This window comes from Halichoerus grypus, chromosome 1 (genome assembly GCF_964656455.1).
Source record: "Halichoerus grypus chromosome 1, mHalGry1.hap1.1, whole genome shotgun sequence".
Classification (NCBI taxonomy): domain Eukaryota; kingdom Metazoa; phylum Chordata; class Mammalia; order Carnivora; family Phocidae; genus Halichoerus; species Halichoerus grypus.
Genome location: NC_135712.1, coordinates 198716679 through 198736013, shown reverse-complemented (window position 1 = coordinate 198736013; position 19335 = coordinate 198716679). Strand labels below are relative to the sequence as shown.

The 19335-nt window shown below is 39.8% G+C and overlaps 1 protein-coding gene and 1 non-coding gene across 2 annotated transcripts in view; one reads left to right on the top strand and one right to left on the bottom strand.

Moving 5' to 3' along the window:
* The first annotated feature begins 257 nt into the window (after nucleotides 1-257).
* Nucleotides 258-19335, top strand: part of IHO1 (interactor of HORMAD1 1) — a 29724-nt gene continuing 10646 nt past the window's right edge. Inside the window, exons 1-3 of the mRNA XM_036100555.2 lie at nucleotides 258-313; nucleotides 2917-3088; nucleotides 3755-3918. Coding sequence (XP_035956448.2) covers nucleotides 258-313; nucleotides 2917-3088; nucleotides 3755-3918 — 392 coding nt within the window. The remainder of the gene's footprint in view (nucleotides 314-2916; nucleotides 3089-3754; nucleotides 3919-19335) is intronic.
* LOC118541122 (U6 spliceosomal RNA) lies at nucleotides 4292-4393 on the bottom strand. The gene has a single exon (XR_004919963.1). It is a non-coding gene; the product is annotated as a U6 spliceosomal RNA (small nuclear RNA).

The following is a 19335-nucleotide window of genomic DNA, read 5'->3' as shown; positions in this document are numbered from 1 at the left end:
CCAACACGGAGCTCAAACTCATAACCCCCAAGATCAAGAGTCACATGCTCCACTGACTGAGCCAGCCAGGTGCCTTGAAAATACCTGTTTCTGACATGTGTAATGGGAGTTTTCGCCAAATGGATGGAAATATAGTTGCTGAAATGTCCTCATCTACATATAATAGTTACCAGTAGAGTAATCTTTAGGGGAAAGTTATACTATCTTAACCTTTTAAATTAATATTCCTCTCTTTTTAATAGGGCTAACCATAAGAAATGAATTTTAATGTCTGGAATATCAAAGAGATGCTCAGTATTCCCTCAGGCTCTGGGTAAGTTTTCTGGTTATATACTCTGATACTGAGGATCTTATAGTTGTATTGATTTCATAGAAAAAGGCTCCCCTTCCTATTAGTTAATTAGTAATAGAGTTACTTCTATAGCTTCTTCCCCTTCTCCCTTCCTTTCACTGCTCTCCCATCCTTGTCTTTTTCCTTTTGCCTATTTTCTGATTATGAAAGCATGTCAATTCAGCTATGTGTGTTAACTGAGCAGTGGCTCTGTGTCCAGCACTGGGCCTAGGGACTATGGGGCCTGTGAGAATTAGACATGGCCCAACATCTAGAAACTCACCTTGGTTGGAGCGATTGCTATTGAAACAGCAGGGAGCAAAATCAAGACAATGTTCAGATACGTGTTCAGTTGTGTAGTACCATTTGTAGGTACTGTGGAGTTAAGAGCCACTCTAGCTGTTGACAAAACTCACTGAGATATTGCCCCTTCTACTAGTCCACTGAAGTATTTACATTTCTGTCCGCCAGCCATGCAGTGGGCCTGCCATTGCTAACTTGGTGGATGTGCCCCAGAAGTAGTATATATTTAAGGGATTTCTAATTGCTTTATGTTTTATTATTGGATAGTTTATTTTCTTCCTAACACCTTCCTAAAGACAGTTATTAATTCAATAAAAACCTAGAGCACTGTGCTTTTTATCTCTTAAAAAGAAAAAAAAATGCTTGCAGTTGATACAGAGTAGGGAAAAATCTATCTTTGTTAAATTCTAGATCATAGCTTTAAGATGTAAATCCTACATAATTTCTATAAGCTCACAGTTTTTTTTTCCAGCCCAGCTAATTATTCTCTTTGACCTAAGAGGGGAGTCACAGAGAGCTATTTAAGCTATTTTGAGCAATGATTATGCAACCCATATTATAATACATGTGTGCAGCCCATTACCTTAGCTAATCTGAAACAAGTTGGAAGTCCACAGCTGGAACTACTTCAAGCAAGAATAAGACACTAAAAGTGTGAAAGGGAACACCACCTTGTTTCTTCTCTCTCTTTTTTTTTTTTAACACCGCCTTGTTTCAAAAACAATGTTTAGGGGCACCTGGGTGGCTCAGTCGTTAAGCATCTGCCTTCAGCTCAGGTCATGATCCCAGGGTCCTGGGATCGAGCCCCGCATCGGGCTCCCTGCTCCGTGGGGAGTCTGCTTCTCCCTCTCCCACTCCCCCTATTTGTGTTTCCTCTCTTGCTGTGTCTCTCTCTGTCAAATAAATAGGTGGAATCTTAAAAATAAATAAATAAATAAATAAATACAGAAACAATGTTTAATAGATCCTCCTGTGCACAAATCTGAGTTGATCATATTCTTCAGTCTGGATAAGGCCTGTATTAGTCTGCTAGGTTGCCATAACAAAGTACCCTAAATTGGATGGCTTCAACAATAGAAATTTATTTTCTCAGTTCTGGAGATTGGAAGTCCTAGAACCATATGCCAGCTGGATCATTTCTGGTGAGGGCTCCCTTACTGGCTTGCTGACAACTGTCTTCTCTCTGTGTCCTCACAGGGAGGAGAAAGAAAGGAAGGCAAACTCTCTGGTGTCTCTACTTTAAAGACATTAATCCCATCATGAAGGCCCCACCCTCATGACCTTGTCTAACCCTAATTACCTCCCGAAGGTCCCATTTCCAAATACAATCACATTAGGGATTAGGACTTCAACATATGAATTTTTGGAGAACACAGACAGTCTGTAACTAAGCTGTCTTGTGTTTTTTGTATTATGACTCCTACTCTCCCTGTAATCCTGCTCCCTTCCTTCCCTGTAGGCACACTCTAGGAGAGTTAATGAGAGTTCTAATTCACCTTCTACACACACAGTTATATACTTGTTTGGTGTGGTATGATGTAGATTTAAAAGATTATATAAATGATATAGAGTTCATTCAATTTTTACTCTCGACACTCAAAATTACATTTTTGAGATTTATTCATGTGGTTATATGTAAATCTAGTTTATTGCTTCTGACTAATGCCTCAGTTATATGCATACACCATATATTATTTTTATCTATTCCCTTAGTGATTAACAGATTCAACTTTCTTTTTTAGAGAGAGCAAGAGAGCGAGTGAGAGAATGGGGGGTGGGAAGGAGGGGAGAAGGAGAGAGAGAATCCCAAGCAGGCTCCATGCCCAGCACAGAGCTCTACATGGGGCTCGATTCTATGACCCTGAGATCATGACCTGAGCTGAAATCAAGAGTTGGATGCCCAACTGACTGAGCCACCCAGGCACCCCCAGATTCAACTTTTTAAAAGATAATGTTCTTTTAATCCCTAAAGATTTCAGGAACTTTGATCCCCCAAATGGTGTTATAGCCCACGGTGCTGTTGTACAAAAAATAATAGTGTCAGTCCTTAATGTTTGATTTCCATCTGATTGTTCTCAAGTTGCTGTAATCAAAATGCCTGGCATTCAGAATTTCTTTGTGTTTCTTTATAGGTAGTACTGGCAGTGTGCAGGGGACTAGGAGGTCAGAACAAACTAGTACTCTGCCCAGAATATTCTGAAATGAATAGCTGTGAATTATGATTTCATTTGTTCAGAATGTTTGTCCACTTGATATACTTCTCTTTTCTTGCTTAATTTCAGGACCACTAAGTCATCTAGCTGGAATAATAATCAGACTGATTACTCCAGTCTCAGTGATTCCCAGTTCCTCTTTGGATCCCAGTTCTGTCCAGAAAGTTCAGAGACTCTGTCAGCGCCCTTGGACAGTGTCCACTTGAGACAACCAAAACAGTCACAACAGAATTCTCTGGACGTGAGTCTCATTTCCAGAATTTCTCTACACACATTTCATAATCATTATGGAGATAAGCTATAAAGAAGACTTATTCTATTGAATTATATTTTAGAATTATACATCTCTAAGGATTACTCTCCTAAATGGATTTGCACTTGATTGGTAACTCAGTAGTCTGAGAGACTTGGTAGTCTGAAATACTGTATCGACTAAGTCAGCGAGGCACCTGATTAGCTGATATATATTTTTTCAAGATTTTATTTATTTATTTGAGAGAGAGAGAGTGAGCACAAGCAGGAGGAGGAGCAGGCAGAGGGAGAGGGGAGAAGCAGACTCCCTGCTGAACAGGGGGAGTCCTGATGTGATGCAAGACTCAATCCCAGGACCCTGAGATCATGACCTGAGCCAAAGGCAGATGCTTAACAGACTGAGCCACCCAGGTGCCCATAGCTGATAATTTTAATATCTCTGGGCTGGTAAGGCAGAAACCTTATTAATAAAAAGAGTTGCTTTATTTTAATATAATTTTCTGATGTATGTGAAATAAAAAGGAAATACTACATGCCATGTTGTTTTTTAGTATTATGGTTTGCACTTAAATGTGACTCTACATTGTGTAGAAAATAGTGAATGCCGTAAATATTTTCATGTGTGAAATGCTGTGATTTTTTTTTCATTTAACAGAGTGAACCTAGTATTTTCACAAAGTACCAGACAAAACCCCAGCTGTTTGGAGGAGATACAAACGACAGAGGCTTATTTCCTCTTCCTTTGTCAGTTGGAAAATCAAAGGGCCTCTTGGAACAGTTTGAAGAGAAAAAGAAAAGGGCAAAAGACAAATGTGACAGGTATGCAAACCTTTCAAGTAGATGAGACATCTCATCTCTTTTGAGGGAAACAGAAAATGGAATATTAATAGTCAAATAATTCTATTTCAGCATGATAACACTCTTGCCTTTATAGCTCATCTAATAATTACTCTTTATTTGCTTACTTGTCAGTGTGACTTGTGGCAGGTTTGAATTTAGCTGCCACAGTTCTGGCCCTCTGAAAAAAAGTAAGCTAAAGGACTTATTAGAGAAATACAATATTCAAGTAATGTTATGTTTATTTTGCCAAAATTCTGCCCTTTAATTTGTTATCTTTTCAGATCATCAGTTAGGAAATTAGATAACAGTTGTTTTAGGGTCAAGAATATAGCACATGAATTCTTTTTCTTTTTTAAATATGAAATGCTTCACAAATTTGCGTGTCATCCTTGCGCAGGGGCCATGCTAATCTTCTCTGTATGGTTCCAATTTTATGTGCTGCCCAAGCGAGCACAGTACATGAATTCTTTAAAAAGCTGATTCAGGCTATTCAGGCTGGTTTTCTCACTTTGAAATGTTGGTATTTTTTTTTTAAGATTTTATTTTTAAGTAATCTCTACACCCAATGTTGGGCTCGAACCCATAACCCCAAGATCAAGAGTCACATGCTCCACTGACTGAGCCAGCCAAGTGCCCCAAAATGTTGGTATTTTTTTTTAATTTTATTTTATTACGTTAACCACCATACATTACATCATTAGTTTTTGATGTAGTGTTCCATGATTCATTGTTTGCGTATAACACCCAGTGCTGCATGCAGAACGTGCCCTCCTTAATACCCATCACCATCCCTTCACCCCCCTCCCCTCTAGAACCCTCAGTTTGTTTCTCAGAGTCCATAGTCTCTCATGGTTCGTCTCCCCCTCCGAATTCCCCCCCTTCATTTTTCCGTTCCTACTATCTTCTTCTTCTTTTTTTTTTTTTTAACATATAATGTATTATTTGTTTCAGAGGTACAGGTCTGTGATTCATCAGTCTTACACAATTCACAGCGCTCACCATGGCACATACCCTCCCCAGTGTCTATCACCCAGCCACCCCATCCTCCCACCCCCCACCACTCCAGCAATCCTCGGTTTGTTTCCTGAGATTAAAATGTTGGTATTTTTTAAGATATACCCTAAATTTTATACATAGTCTTATTTGTTAGTTTTTATTTATTCATTTACCATAGCAAATACATGAGATAAATTAGGACTCCTATATTAATTTATAAATAAATAAGTTGAAGTCACTGAAGAAATTAAGTTGTTCATTTCTTGGTAGTAAGTTATCAGAATGACTTTAGGTGTCATGGAAATTATAACACTTAAGCAGAAATATACTTTATTATTTCTGTGACAGTGAAGATGTATCACTTAGTGTCACCACTAGTACTTTCATGTTGAAAGAGCCAGAATTTCTTTAAGGATTCTTAGACTAAGTATCCTTTCTGTTGAATACCTATCTTCCTTTAGTGAGAAAAGCAAAATGCTCTATTTTTTTTTAAATTTTTTTTTTTTTAAAGATTTTTTATTTATTTATCTGAGAGAGAGAATGGGAGACAGAGAGCATGAGAGGGGGAGGATCAGAGGGAAAAGCAGACTCCCCGCTGAGCAGGGAGTCCGATGCGGGACTCGATCCCGGGACTCCAGGATCATGACCTGAGCCGAAGGCAGTTGCTTAACCAACTGAGCCACCCAGGCGCCCAGCAAAATGCTCTATTTGAAGTGTTTGATTCTGTTGGTAAATAAACATTTTCCAGACATTGAGAGACTTCTTTCCCCTAGGAATCCAGGCTCTAGGACCCTACCAGTTTCTCAGAGGCCCCTCATGGCTATAGTAGGTTACTGCAGAGTACTCACCTTCTTACTCCTTCAGATAGATCAATGTTAAATTTTTTTGTTCTCTAGGCATGGGATTACATTTTGTTTGATCAAGATTTCTGCAGCAGGGGCAGGCTGGCTGACTCTGTTGGTAGAGCATGTTGGATGTAGCAGTTACTTAAAAAAAAAAAAGATTTCTGCAGCTAAAAAAAATTTTTTTTTTTTAAAGACTTTATCTATTTCTTTGACAGAGAGAGACACAGCGAGAGAGGGAACACAAGTAGGGGGAGTGGGAGAGGGAGAAGCAGGCTTCCCGCTGAGCAGGGAGCCCGATGCGGGGCTTGATCCCAGGACTGTGGGATCATGACCTGAGCTGAAGGCAGATGCTTAACGACTGAGCCACCCAGGCACCCCCTAAAAAAGTTTTTTTGAAACATTAAATTTCTCTCAACATTTTCTTCTTTCCTTCCTTTCTCTCTCTCCCTGTATCGTTTCCTTCTTTCTTTTTTTTTTTTGTAGTGAAATGAGTTTCTGTTAACAATTATTTACAAGATAGCAAAAAATATATAGCACTTAAATAGAACAAATAATGAGGACTCTGAAGAATCTCTCTCCATTAAAAAATTCAAGCTTAAGATATTGACTTATATGATAGGTAAAAAAATCATAATTTTAATAAATTCTGGCAAAAATAAAACCCAATATTTTATTTTATTATTATTACTTTTAAAGATTTTATTTATTTATTTTAGAGAAAGAGCATGAGGGGCACTGTGTGGCTCAGTCGTTAAGCGTCTGCCTTTGGCTCAGGTCGTGATCCCAGGGTCCTGGGATCGAGCCCCACATTGGGCTCCCTGCTCAGCAGGAGGCCTGCTTCTCCCTCTCCCACTCCCCCTGCTTGTGTTCCCTCTCTCGCTGTGTCTCTCTCTGTCAAATAAATAAATAAATCTTTAAAAAAAGAGAGAGAGCATGAGCACGAGCAGAGGTAGGGGCAAACAGAGAGGGGCAAAAAGAGAAGGAGAGAATCTCAAGCCGACTCCACTCTAAGTGTGGAGCCCGATATGGGGCTCCATCCCACGACCTTGAGATAATGACCTGAGCCAAAGTCAAAAATCTGTCTCATAACCGACTAAGCCACCCAGGTGCCCCAAAACTCAAGATTTTAGATTTTAGATTTTTTTGTTTGTCAATTAGTGCTTGTCAGAAATGTGGTAAGAATGGGGTACCTGACTGGCTCAGTTGGTAGAGCATGCAACTCTTGATCTCAAGGTCGTGAATTCAAGCACTATGTTGGGTGTGGAGACTACTTAAAAAAAAACGTGAGGGGCACCTCTGAGGGTGGCTTAGTTGGTTAAGTGTCTGCCTTCGCCTCAGGTCATGGTCCCAGGGTCCTGGGATCGAGCCCCGCATCGGGCTCCCCACTCAGCAGGGAGTCTGCTTCTCCATCTGCCCTCCCCCGCCCCCTGCTCATGGTTTCTCTCTCTCAAATAAATAAAATCTTTTTAAAAATGTGAGAAGGAGGGATGCCTGGGTGGCTCAGTTGGTTAAGCGTCTGTCTTCAGCTCAGGTCATGATCCCAGGGTCCTGGGATCAAGTCCCACATCGGGCTCTTTGCTCAGTGGGGAGCCTGCTTCTCCCTCTGCCTGCCGCTCTCTCTCTCTCTCTGGCAAATAAATAAAATCTTTAAAAAAATAAAAATAAAAAATAAATAAAAATGTGAGAAGGAGTGAAAAATTTTTAAATGAGAGAGAGAAGGCATACCACTGTAAATTTGGAAGCAGGAAAGTGATAAGACATGGTGCAGAGTTCAAACGTAAGAGATGCTACAAACCTATAAGACATACTGTGTTTTGAAAATACATATTTTCCCAAAATTATAGAGAAGACGTATGAGGGAAAGAAATCTCAAAAGAAGCCTAGGGTGCCTGGGTGGCTCAGTTGGTTAAGCGACTGCCTTTGGCTCGGGTCATGATCCTAGGAGTCTGGGATCAAGTCCCACATCAGGCTCCCCCTGCTCTGCGGGGAGCCTGCTTTTCCCTCTCCCTCTGCCTGCCACTCCCCCTGCTTGTGCTCTCTCTCTGTCAAATAAATAAATAAAATCTTAAAAAAAAAAAAAGCCTAATTGATTAGCTCAGATTGCATTTGTTATGACTCTTTTGATAGCGAATAGAAACTCACCTCAAACTGGCTTTGACAAAACAGAGGATTTATTAGCTCTTTTAACCAATCTGGGAAGGACAGGGAATGAAATGAAATCAGAATCTCTTTTCTGTGCTTCTCCCTCCATCTATACTTTATTCTTTCCTATTAGAGACCAGCTTCCTACCAACACAAAGAAGGAGTCTTTTCCCTTAGTTTGAATTTGAAAAATCCTAGTGGAAGCTTATGATAGGCTTGCTTAGATCATAGGGGTGAAGTGTGACTGGAAGTCTTCACCAGAACCACTTTTGGATGCAGAAAGAAGCAGTTTCCCATTAGAGGAGGATTCTGGGTACATCAAACAATGGATGGCCATGACCCAGATTATTGATTTTTTTGTCCGTAATATTTGAGAAAACAGGTCAGTCTCATAACTAATAAATCACCTAAGTACTACTAGTAGAATATAAAATAGCCATGTTCTTTTAATAATTGTTGATCACCATAGTGAAGTTTATTCATTCATTTACTAAATAAACACTGTGCTAGGCCCAGTACTACAAATTTATCTTTGTAGTTCTTAGTCTGGTTAGGCAAACAGACATTTGATGGATAAATAATACAACTAGGCCAGAATTATTGGTTGTAAACAATAGAAATAAATTAATTTAAATGGAAAAGGAATTTATTAAAAGGATATTTGAATGGGTTCTGGTTCTAGGTATGACAGAGTAAGCATACTCCATCCTATCTCTCCCACTGAATGCAGCTAAAAGCCCTGGACACCGTCCAGGTGGCATTTAAGGACTCTGAAAAGTAAATGGTAACAATTGGGGAAGAAAACCTGAATTCAAAGTATGAAAGTTCTGGCTTAGAGTTTCCTGTGTTTTCTTTGTTTTTAAGCAAAATTTAAAGTGTTTGTTCTGCAACAATCACTATTAAGAGAATGAAAAGACAAGCTACAGGGGTGCCTGGGTGGCTCAGTCAGTTAAGTGTCTGTCTGCCTCTGGCTCCGGTCATAATCTCAGGGTCCTGGGATCCAGCCTCACATTGGGCTCCCTGCTCAGTGGGGAGTCTGCTTTTCCCTCCTCCTTTGCCCCTCCCTCCTCATGTTCTCTTTCTCTCTCAAATAAAAAAAACCTTAAAAAAGAAAAAAAAAAAGAAAAATGGGGCACCTGGGTGGCTCAGTCGTTAAGCATCTGCCTTTGGCTTGGGTCATGATCCCAGGGTCCTGGGATTGAGCCCTGCATCGGGCTCCCTGCTTAGTGGGGAGCCTGCTTCTCCCTCTCCCACTCCCCCTGCTTGTGTTCCCTCTCTCGCTGTCTCTCTCTCTGTCAAATAAATAAATCTTTAAAAAATAAAAAATAAATAAATTTACAAAAAAAAGAAAAGCTACAGAGTGGGAAAAATATTTGTAAACATTTTCAGAAAAGGACTTATATTCAGAATATAAAAAAGAACTCTTAAAACTTAATAAGTAATAAGCAACTCAATAAAAAAATAGGAAAAGATTTTAACAGATACTTCAAAGACAATATATGGATAACAGGGGTACCTGGCTGGCTCAGTTGGAAGAACATGTGACTCTTGGTCTCAGGGTTGTGAGTTCAAGCCCCACGTTGGATGTAGAGATTACTTAAATAAATAAACTTAAAAAAATACATATGGATAACTAGAACATGAAAATGCTCATTACAAAAATACTCATAATGATGCTCAGCATCATTAGCCATTTTGGAAATATAAATTAAAATCACAGTGACATATTACTACACATCTATTAGCATGGCTAAACTTAAAACAAATAAAAACTGACAATACCAAGTGCTGGGCAAGGATATAGAGCAACTGGAACTCTTACTGGTGGAAATGCAAAATGACATAGACTCTCTGGACAAGTTTGACAGTTTCTTATAAGAGTAAACATAAGGGGTGCCTGGGTGGCTCAGGCGTTTAAGTGGCTGCCTTCGGCTCAGGTCATGATCTCAGGGTTCTGGGATTGAGCCCCACATCGGGCTCCCTGCTCAGTGGTGAGTCTGCTTCTCCCTCTCCCTCTGTGATCTCCCTCACTCTCACTCTCTCTCAAATAAATAAATAAAAATCTTTTTTAAAAAAGTAAGCATAATTTACCATATGCCTCTATAATTCCACTCCTAGGCATTTACCCTAGATAAATGAAAACTTATGTCGGGCGCCTGGGTGGCTCAGTTGTTGGGCGTCTGCCTTCAGCTCAGGTCATGATCCCAGGGTCCTGGGATCGAGTCCCAGTTGGGCTCCCTGCTCCATGGGAAGCCTGCTTCTCCCTCTCCCACTCCCCCTGCTTGTATTCCCTCTCTCGCTGTCTCTCTGTCAAAAAATAAATAAAATCTTTAAAAAATAAATAAATAAATGAAAACTTAAGTCTACACAAAAGGCTGTACAGTAATGTTTATAGCAGCTTTGTTCATAATCACCAAAAACTGGGCACAACATGAATGTCCTTAAATGAATGAATGGATTAACAAACTATGGTATGTCCATACAACAGAACACTACTCAGCAGTAAAAAATAATGAGCTATTGATACACAACTACATGGGTGAATCTCAAAGACACTATGCTGAGTGAAAGAAATCAGTCCAAAAGTTATATACTATAGGAGTCCATTTATGTGACATTCTGAGAAAAGCAAAACTATAGAGATGGTGAATAGATCAGTGATTACCAGGGGTTAGGGATGTGTGCTGGATTTCACCACAAAGGGACAGCATGAAGGTTTTCTTTGGATACTGCCCTCCTGGTTGTGGTAATGGTTACATGACCCTAAATTTGTGTTAAAACTCAGAATTGTGTACATACACACATACACAGTTAATTTCATATGTTAACTTAAAATTTTTTAATGTTAAAAAGTTATTAAAAGATATTAGATGGGTGATGAGTGTCAACTACAATTTAAAAAGAGAGAAAAAGATATTGGGTGGCTCATTTTATTAGCTAGAATTATGTTCAACTGTATATAACATATATACACATTCATACTCATAGAAACAAAAGCTTAAAAAAGATAAATGTTTATTTTTCTTTGATGCAAAAATCATCCTAAAGTGTATGGTCCAGGACTAGAATGGTGGCTTCATGGTTCTCAAGGATCTGGCTCCTTGCAGCACTCTGGTCTTGCATCCCTAAAGTGTGACTCCTGTCCTCACGGTGCTTGGTGGCTGCTGGAGTTCAGCTGTTGTCAGAGTTCTAGACAAAAGATGGATGAAGGAAAGAAGAAAGGTTATCTTCCTTTCCCTTTAGGACTCTTCTTGAAGTTACATGCAACACTCCTTATACCTCACACTGGCTAAAATTTACTCACATGGCCACACCTAGCTAGCTTCAGAGGAGTCTGGGAATGTCATCTATCTGGGTTGCAATGCATCCAGGGGGGGAAAAAATCAGGATTCTGATTTACAAGGAAGAAAATGAGGCCACTTTAAGTTTTTGCAACAGTCCTGCAATTGCTAGGTGTTACCCATCGTGGATAATTCTCCAAACCAAGCAACAAAATTAGTCCGCTACAAATTCTGCTGCCCACTAACCCCTGTCCAGAGGGTAGTAGACCCTCCCTGCACTGTAGCCAGTATAGTCCTGGACCCTTTTACCATTCTCCTAGAGCTCTATCTTCCTTCTACTGGAGCCACAGCCACTAGATAGAGAACTCACAGTCTTTTTCTCCTGACTCGTGGTCTGGCAAGTTAAGTGTGAGGGAAGAGCCCAGGGTTCAGGAGAAGCTAAGAAAGCAAGCCCCTGGCACTCTCAACCTCTACAGGAAGAAAGAGGCTCTGCTTCCCTCCAAGATTGCTAACCTGAAGAACTACTTAAACAGAAAAGAGGGTCAGATACAAACCAGCCTAAAATAAAGGCTCTGGACTTTCCACTCTAAGTACAGAGTTGTAAATAGTATAGTAAAGTTTGCATCCAAATGCTTTGGAAGCCCTGAGGACAGGCTCCCAGCTCTGCCTGGGGGCATCAGGAAAGACTCCATCCAAAAGGACACCTAAACTGAATGGGAGGTTTGGGGAGAGATATTGGGTCTGTCAGATCTTCAAGTCTGCCTCTTGAATCAGTTTATTCTGTGAACCTCCATTAACAATGTTTGATATAATGCTGCTCTATTTTTATGTATTTTTAAAAATAAAAATGTACTGTTTCCTATGGACTATTTTTTAATCTGCTTTAATCTTTAATGATTATGTTTCTATTTCATATACAAAATCATTTCTAATGGTTGCATTGTACTCTATCATATGGATCTTTCAGGGGGTTATGTTTTAAATTTTTAACACAGCATGAAAGAGTGCCAGGAATTCACAATGGGAAAGGTTAATCTTTTCAACAGATGGTGTTAGAAAAACTGGATCCATATGGAAAAGAATGAAAAAGGACCCTTATCCTATATCATACATAAAAATCAATTCAAAATGGATTAAGGACTTAAACGTAAGACTTGCAACTGTAGAACTCCTAGAAGAAGAAAAAATACATAGGTAAAAGCTTCTTGACATTGGCATTGGCCATGATTTCTTGGATATGACATCAAAAGCACAGGCAGCAAAACCAAAAATAGACAAGTGGGATAACATCAAACTAAAAAGTTTCTGCACAGCAAAGGAAGCAATCAACAAAATAAAAAAGCAGCCTACAGAATGGTAAAAAATATTTGCAAACCATATCTGATAAAGGGTTAATAAATACATAAGGAAATCCTACAGCTTGATAGTGTAAAAACAAATAGCCCAATTAAAAGATGGGCAAAGGAACTGAATATACATATATGCAAAGAAGACATACTAATGGCCAACAAGTGTATGAAAAAGGTGCTCAAGATCACTAGATGTCAGGGAAATGCAAATCAAAACCACAATGAAATATCATCTTACATCAGTCAGGATGGCCATTGTAAAAAAAAAAAGCTAAGTGTTGGTAAGGATGTGGACAAAAGGGAACCCTTATACACTGTTGGTGGGAATGTAAATCGGTGCAACCCCACTTCTAGGTATATATCCAAAGGAACTGAAATCAGGATCTCAAAGAGACATCTGCATTACCATATTCATTGCAGCATTCTTCAAAATAGCCAAGGCATGGAAGTAACCTAAATATCCATCAATGAGTGAATAAAGAAAATGTGGCATATACATACAATGGAATAGTCTTCAGCCTTAAAAAAAGAAGGAAATTCTGTCACTTGTGACAACATGGATGAACCTGGAGGATGTTATGCTAAATTACATAAGTCAGACACAGAAGGACAAATACAGTTGACTTTTGAGCAACACAGGTTTGAACCGCACAGTTCCACTTATATGTGAATCTTTTATAGCACAGTAGTAAATATTTTCTCTTATAATTTTCTTAACATTTTCTCTTCTCTAGCTTACTTTATTGTAAGAATACAGAACATAGTACATATAAAAAATTTGGTTAATCGGCTATTTGTGTTACCAGTAAGGCTCTGGTCAACAGTAGGCTTTTATGTTTTGGGGAAGTCAAAAGTTATATACAGATTTTCAACTGTGTGTGGGGGGAGGTCAGCTCCCCTAACCTCTGAGTTGTTCAAGTGCCAACTGTACTATATGATACCACTTATATGAGGAATGTAAAATAGACTCAAAGAAGCGGAGTGTAGGATGGTGGTTGCTAGGGACTGGAGTGTGGGACAAAAAGGGAGGTATTAGTTAAAGGGTACAAAGTTTTAGTTTATACAAGATGAATAAATCCTAGAGATCTACTGTACGGCATAGTGCCCATAGTTAACAATACAGTATTGTATACTTTAAAATTTGCTAAGATGGTAAATGTTTTAAGTGTTTTTATCACTGCTACTACTGCTATTAAATAAAGAGAGTGAGAGAAAGCTTTTGGAAGTGATGGATGGGTTTATGGAATAGATTGTGGTGAGGGTTTGACAGTTGTATACTTATCTCCAAACCTGTATACTATTAAACGTGTACAGCTTTTTGTATATCAGCCTTAACTCAATAAAGTGATTTTAAAAAATACTTGAATACTAACCACTCACAACAAATGCTGACTATAAGCAATTGGCACAGCTATGTCCTCCCACAAGGTTGCTGTCAGCTCTGCATGTACTATAATTTACATAAATACATTGTTATTGGACATCTCAGTAAGCAGAAGATTCGATTCAATAAGCTTTGATCAATTTTTTTTAATAAAGGATCACTCAGTTTGAGTGGATTTTGAAACCACATTCAAAAACACCAACTAGGTAAACTCCTTGAAGGTAGGGAGTTGAATTTTTTTCACTCCATATCACTGAAACTTATAGCCAAGACCCTGTCACAAAAGAAGGCTCAATAAATAGTTGTTGAAAAAAATGAGTGGATTTTCTTTTTTTTTTTTAAGATTTTATTTATTTATTTGACAGAGAGACACACAGCGAGAGAGGGAACACAAGCAGAGGGAGAAGCAGGCTTCCCGTGGAGCAGGGAGCCCAAAGCGGGGCTCGATCCCAGGACCCTGGGATCATGACCTGAGCTGAAGGCAGACACTTAACGACTGAGCCACCCAGGCGCCCTAAATGAGTGGATTTTCAAAGCAAAATAATTCACCAACATAGGGCAGTACCAAACTTACTTCCATTCTTAAAAATAGGTTGTGTGTGCGTGTGTGTGTGTGTGTGAGCACAGATAATTTCCTAATTGACTTTTTCTAGAGAAAACATTAGGTCATAGTTGACTTCCTATGAACCTATACATAATATTGGGTGGGTGAGAAATCTCTACTTTTAAGCATCCTTTTTTATTTTATTTTGGTAAAGAATAATAAAAATGGCTTCCAAACGAACACTAGCTTTTTTTTTTTTTAAGATTTTATTTATTTATTTGACAGAGAGAGAGACAGCAAGAGAGGGAACACAAGCAGGGGGAGTGGGGCAGGCTTTCTGCTGAGCAGGGAGCCCGATGTGGGGCTCAATCCCAGGACCCTGAGATTATGACCTAAGCCGAAGGCAGACGCTTAACGACTGAGCTACCCAGGTGCCCCTGAACACTAGTTTTTTATTTTTTTAAGATTTTATTTATTTATTTATTTGACAGAGAGAGACACAGTGAGAGAAGGAACACAAGCAGGGGGAGTGGAAGAGGGAGAAGCAGGCTTCCCATCGAGCAGGGAGCCCGATGCAGGGCTCCATCCCAGGACCCTGGGATCATGACCCAAGCCGAAGGCAGACGCCTAACGACTGAGCCACCCAGGCGCCCCTGAACACTAGCTTTTTAAGAAAGGTTCAATTATCAAGCTTTTAATGTTTTTACTGTTTATTAAGCATCTTAACTCAAGGCCTTTGGGTAAATCAGAACTTAACATTTCAATTTAGACAGGTGGAATCAAGGATTAATAAACAGTTAAGGTAATGGGAGCTATCAGTTATATATAAAACATTTCAATATAGGGGCACCTGGGTGGTGCAGTCGATTGAGTTTCTGACTCTTGGTTTTGGCTGGGGTCGTGGTCTCGGGGTCGTGAGATCCAGCCCTGCGTCAGGCTCCCCACTCAGCAAGGAGTCAGCTTAAAGACTCTCTTTGCCTGTCCCTCTGCCTGCCCCCACCTCTCAAGATAAATAAATCTTTAAAAAAACATTTCAATATAAAATTATATACAAACAGTATTTAATTTGTATAATATAGTTTCCTGTTGGGAACATTGTTTCCCAAATGTACTAATAAGGAGTGAGGTCATAAGAATAAAGAATCACTCTTAACTGGTGGTATACCATGGTTTAACTGGTGGTATAATATAAATGGGCAGCATTTTGGTAGCATTATTAGACTTTAGACATCTTTACATTTTTACGTTTTTTTAAAAAAGATTTTATTTATTTCAGAGAGAGAGTGCACAAGTACGGGGAGACAGGCTGAGGGAGAGGGAGAAGCAGGCTCTCCGCTGAGCAGGGAGCCCGATGCAGGGCTTGATCCTAGGACCCTGGGATCATGGCCTGAGCTGAAGGCAGACGCTTAACCAACTGAGCCACACAGGTGCCCCAATTTTTATGTATTTTTTAATCAAGTTTTTACATGTCCATATTTTTTTAAGATTTTATTTACTGGTTGATTTAGGGAGCGTAAGCGGGAGGAGGGGCAGAGAGGGAGAGAGAGGATCTCAAGCAGACTCTGCTGAGTGTGGAGCTGGTCATGGGGCTTGATCCCATGACCCCGAGATCATGAACTGAGCCAAAATCAAGAGTTGGACGCTCAACTGACTGAGCCACCCAGGCTCTCCATACATGTACATCGTTTTTTTAAAATACAATTAGGGGGCGCCTGGGTGGCTCAGTTAAGCGACTGCCTTCGGCTTCGGTCATGATCCCAGGGTCCTGGGATTGAGTCCCACAACGGGCTCCCTGCTTGACAGGAAGTCTGCTTCTCCCTCTGCCTCTGCCTGCCACTCCCCCTGCTTGTGCTCTCAATCTCTGTCAAATAAATAAAATTAAAAAAAAAATACAATTAGGATTATAGTGAAAAACAGCAGGCCTATCTTTCCCCACTTTTAATTCCCTTTTCCTTTTTGCAACCAACTTGAAACCCTTTTAGCTATGCTAGTACTTAGGTCCACATATCTTATGGCATATGTTAGATAGCTTATATTGTCATTTCTTGATTTTTTTCAGCTTCAGAGAATGACTTTCTACCCTGGAATAAGAATTTGCTTCTCTGCCTCCTCCACCATAAACTTCTCATCTTCCATCATTTTAGTTAAATCAGTTTTCATTCGGGTCGTGCTCCCAGGGTCCTGGGATCGAGCCCAGCATCGGGCTCCTTGCTCAGTGGGAGCCTGCTTCTCCCTCTGCCTGCTGCTCTTCCTGCTTGTGCTCTCTCTCTCTCACAAATAAATAAAATCTTTAAAAACAAAAAAACAGTTTTCAATCTTTAAATCCTTATCTAGTTAGCCTAGAAAAATTATATATACTATGATTACCATTCCCTAATGTTAAAAATGGCCTTGTTTTCTTTTTTGCTGAGTTTTCTATGTAGGAATCACAGTCCATCCCCAAATTCTGCAACAGAGCTAAAAAAAAGCTCCTTGTTTTATTTTTTCTTAAAGATTTTATTTGAGAGAGAGAGAGAGAGAGTGTGTGTGTGTGTGTGTGCTTGCACGCGTGCTCGTGAGAGAGAGAGAGAGAGCATGAGCAGGGGGAACACAATGTGGGGCTTGATCCCAGGACCGGGGATCATGATCTGAGCTGAAGGCAGACGCTTAACTGATTGAGCCACCCAGGTGCCCCAGAAGCTCCTTGTTTTATACCCAAACACATCAGAAATTCTTCAGTGTCATTTTCTTCTCAGAGTCATCTTCCTAATTCTGATCTGAACTTGGTACTCTTGCTCTGCAGCGCAGCTGTCATCCTGAGTCCTCCCTTCACCGTCATCCTAGGCATTCCTACCTCCTCTCTCCTGCATTCCTACCTCCTGTTACTTTTATCCTATGTCCCTTTCATTCTTAGTTTACCCCTTGGATTTGGTGGAGCATATATTCCAGAAACTTCCAGACAACAGGTGCATGGCACCTAAATAACTTTTTAAGACCTTGCCTATCTGAAATTCTTTATTTTCCCCTCATACTTGTTTGCAAATTAGGCTGGATATAGAATTCTAGATTGGAAATTATTTGTCCCAAAAATTTCTAAAGCATTGCTGTCATTGCCATATCACTTTGTATGTTGCTTTTAAGAGGTCTGATGCCATTCTGATTCCTGATCCTGTGTAATCACTTGCTTTTTTCTTTCTGGAAGTTTTTAAGGCCTTCTCATTATCCATAGACTTTTGAAATTTTACAGTAATGTGCTTTCATGTGGCATGTCATAATCTTTTGGCATTGAGGAGTTCCTTTTGACCTATAAACTTGTGATTTTTGGTTCTCAGAATTTTTCTTTTGTTATCTTTGAAAATCTCCTATTTTTATTCTTCTTTCTTCTGAATCTCTAGTTTTGGGTGTGTGTTGGCTCTCCTGCATTTATCCTCTTTTTTTTTTCTATTGATCTATTTTTCATCTCTTTGTCTTTTGTTCTATTTTCTTTCCTTAACTGTATCTTCTAACTATTCTACTTGTTTCTGCTATTTTTAATTTCTATATCCCTTTCTTATTCTCTGCTTTTATAATTCAATAGCATTCTGTTCTTAATATCCTTAATTCATTAACTTTTTTTAAGATTTATTTGAGAGAGAGAGAGAGAGCACGTGTGCACATGTGAGCAAGGGGGAGGGGCAGAGAGGGAGAGAAGCAGACTCCCCGATGAGCCCGGAGCCCGGCACAGAGTCAATCCCATGACCCTGAGATCATAGCCTGAGCTGAAATCAAGAGTCAGATGCCCAACCAACTGAGCCACCCAGGTGCCCCTAATTCTTTAACTGTTTAATTTTTAATATTTTTATTGTTTCCCTGGTTTGCCTGACAATGGTCACAGAAAGTCTATGTTCTCGTTTTTTGTAAGTGGACACTAAAATTTTTCAGGTAATGTCCCAATATCATAAAAAGTGTAAGGTTTGTAGACCCCTAATGGTTCTATAAAATTCTCCTTTTATTATTTTTTAAAAAGATTTTATTTATTCATTTAGAAAGAGAGAGAGCACATGAGCAGGGGGAGGGGTAGAGGCAGAGGCAGAGAGAGACTCTCAAGTAGACTTCCCGCTGAGCAGGGAGCCCGACATGGGGCTCCATCTGACGACCCCAAGATCACGACCTGAGCCAAAACCAAGAATTGGCCACTTAACCCACTGAGCCACCCAGCCGCCCCAAAATTCTTCTTTTAAAGTCAGTCTGGTGGAGCATCCAAAAGACTTGGTAATGAAGAGTAGTCCTATTAGGGTTCAAAAACTGATATTTGCATTTATATTGTGTAGATTGAAGAAACAAAACCTGTAAAAAAATTTTAATGACAATCCATGTCTGAATCTTTTCAAAAGTGGGATATTTGAGGAATAATTGTTATAGTTTCTTTTTCATTAAAAATTAATATTGCTGGGGTGCCTGGGTGGCTCAGTCGTTAAGAGTCTGCCTTCGGCTCAGGTCATGATCCCAGGGTCCTGGGATCGAGCCCCGCATCAGGCTCCCTGCTCAGTGGGAAGCCTGCTTCTCCCTCTCCCACTCCCCCTGCTTGTGTTCCCTCTCTCACTGTCTCTCTCTCTGTCAAATAAATAAATAAAATCTTTTTTAAAAAAATTAATATTGCTGGGGCGCCTGGGTCGCTCAGTTGGTTAAGCATCTGACTCTTGGTTTTCGCTCAGGTCTTGATCTCCCAGTCATTAGATTGAGCCCCAGGGCGGGCTCTGCACTTAGCACAGAGTCTGCTTCAGATTCTTTCTCCTTCTCCCTCTGCTTCTCCCCCACCCCCACTCACTCTCTCTCTCTTAAATAAATAAATAAACAAACAAATAAATAAATAAATAAAATATTTGGGAAAAAAAAA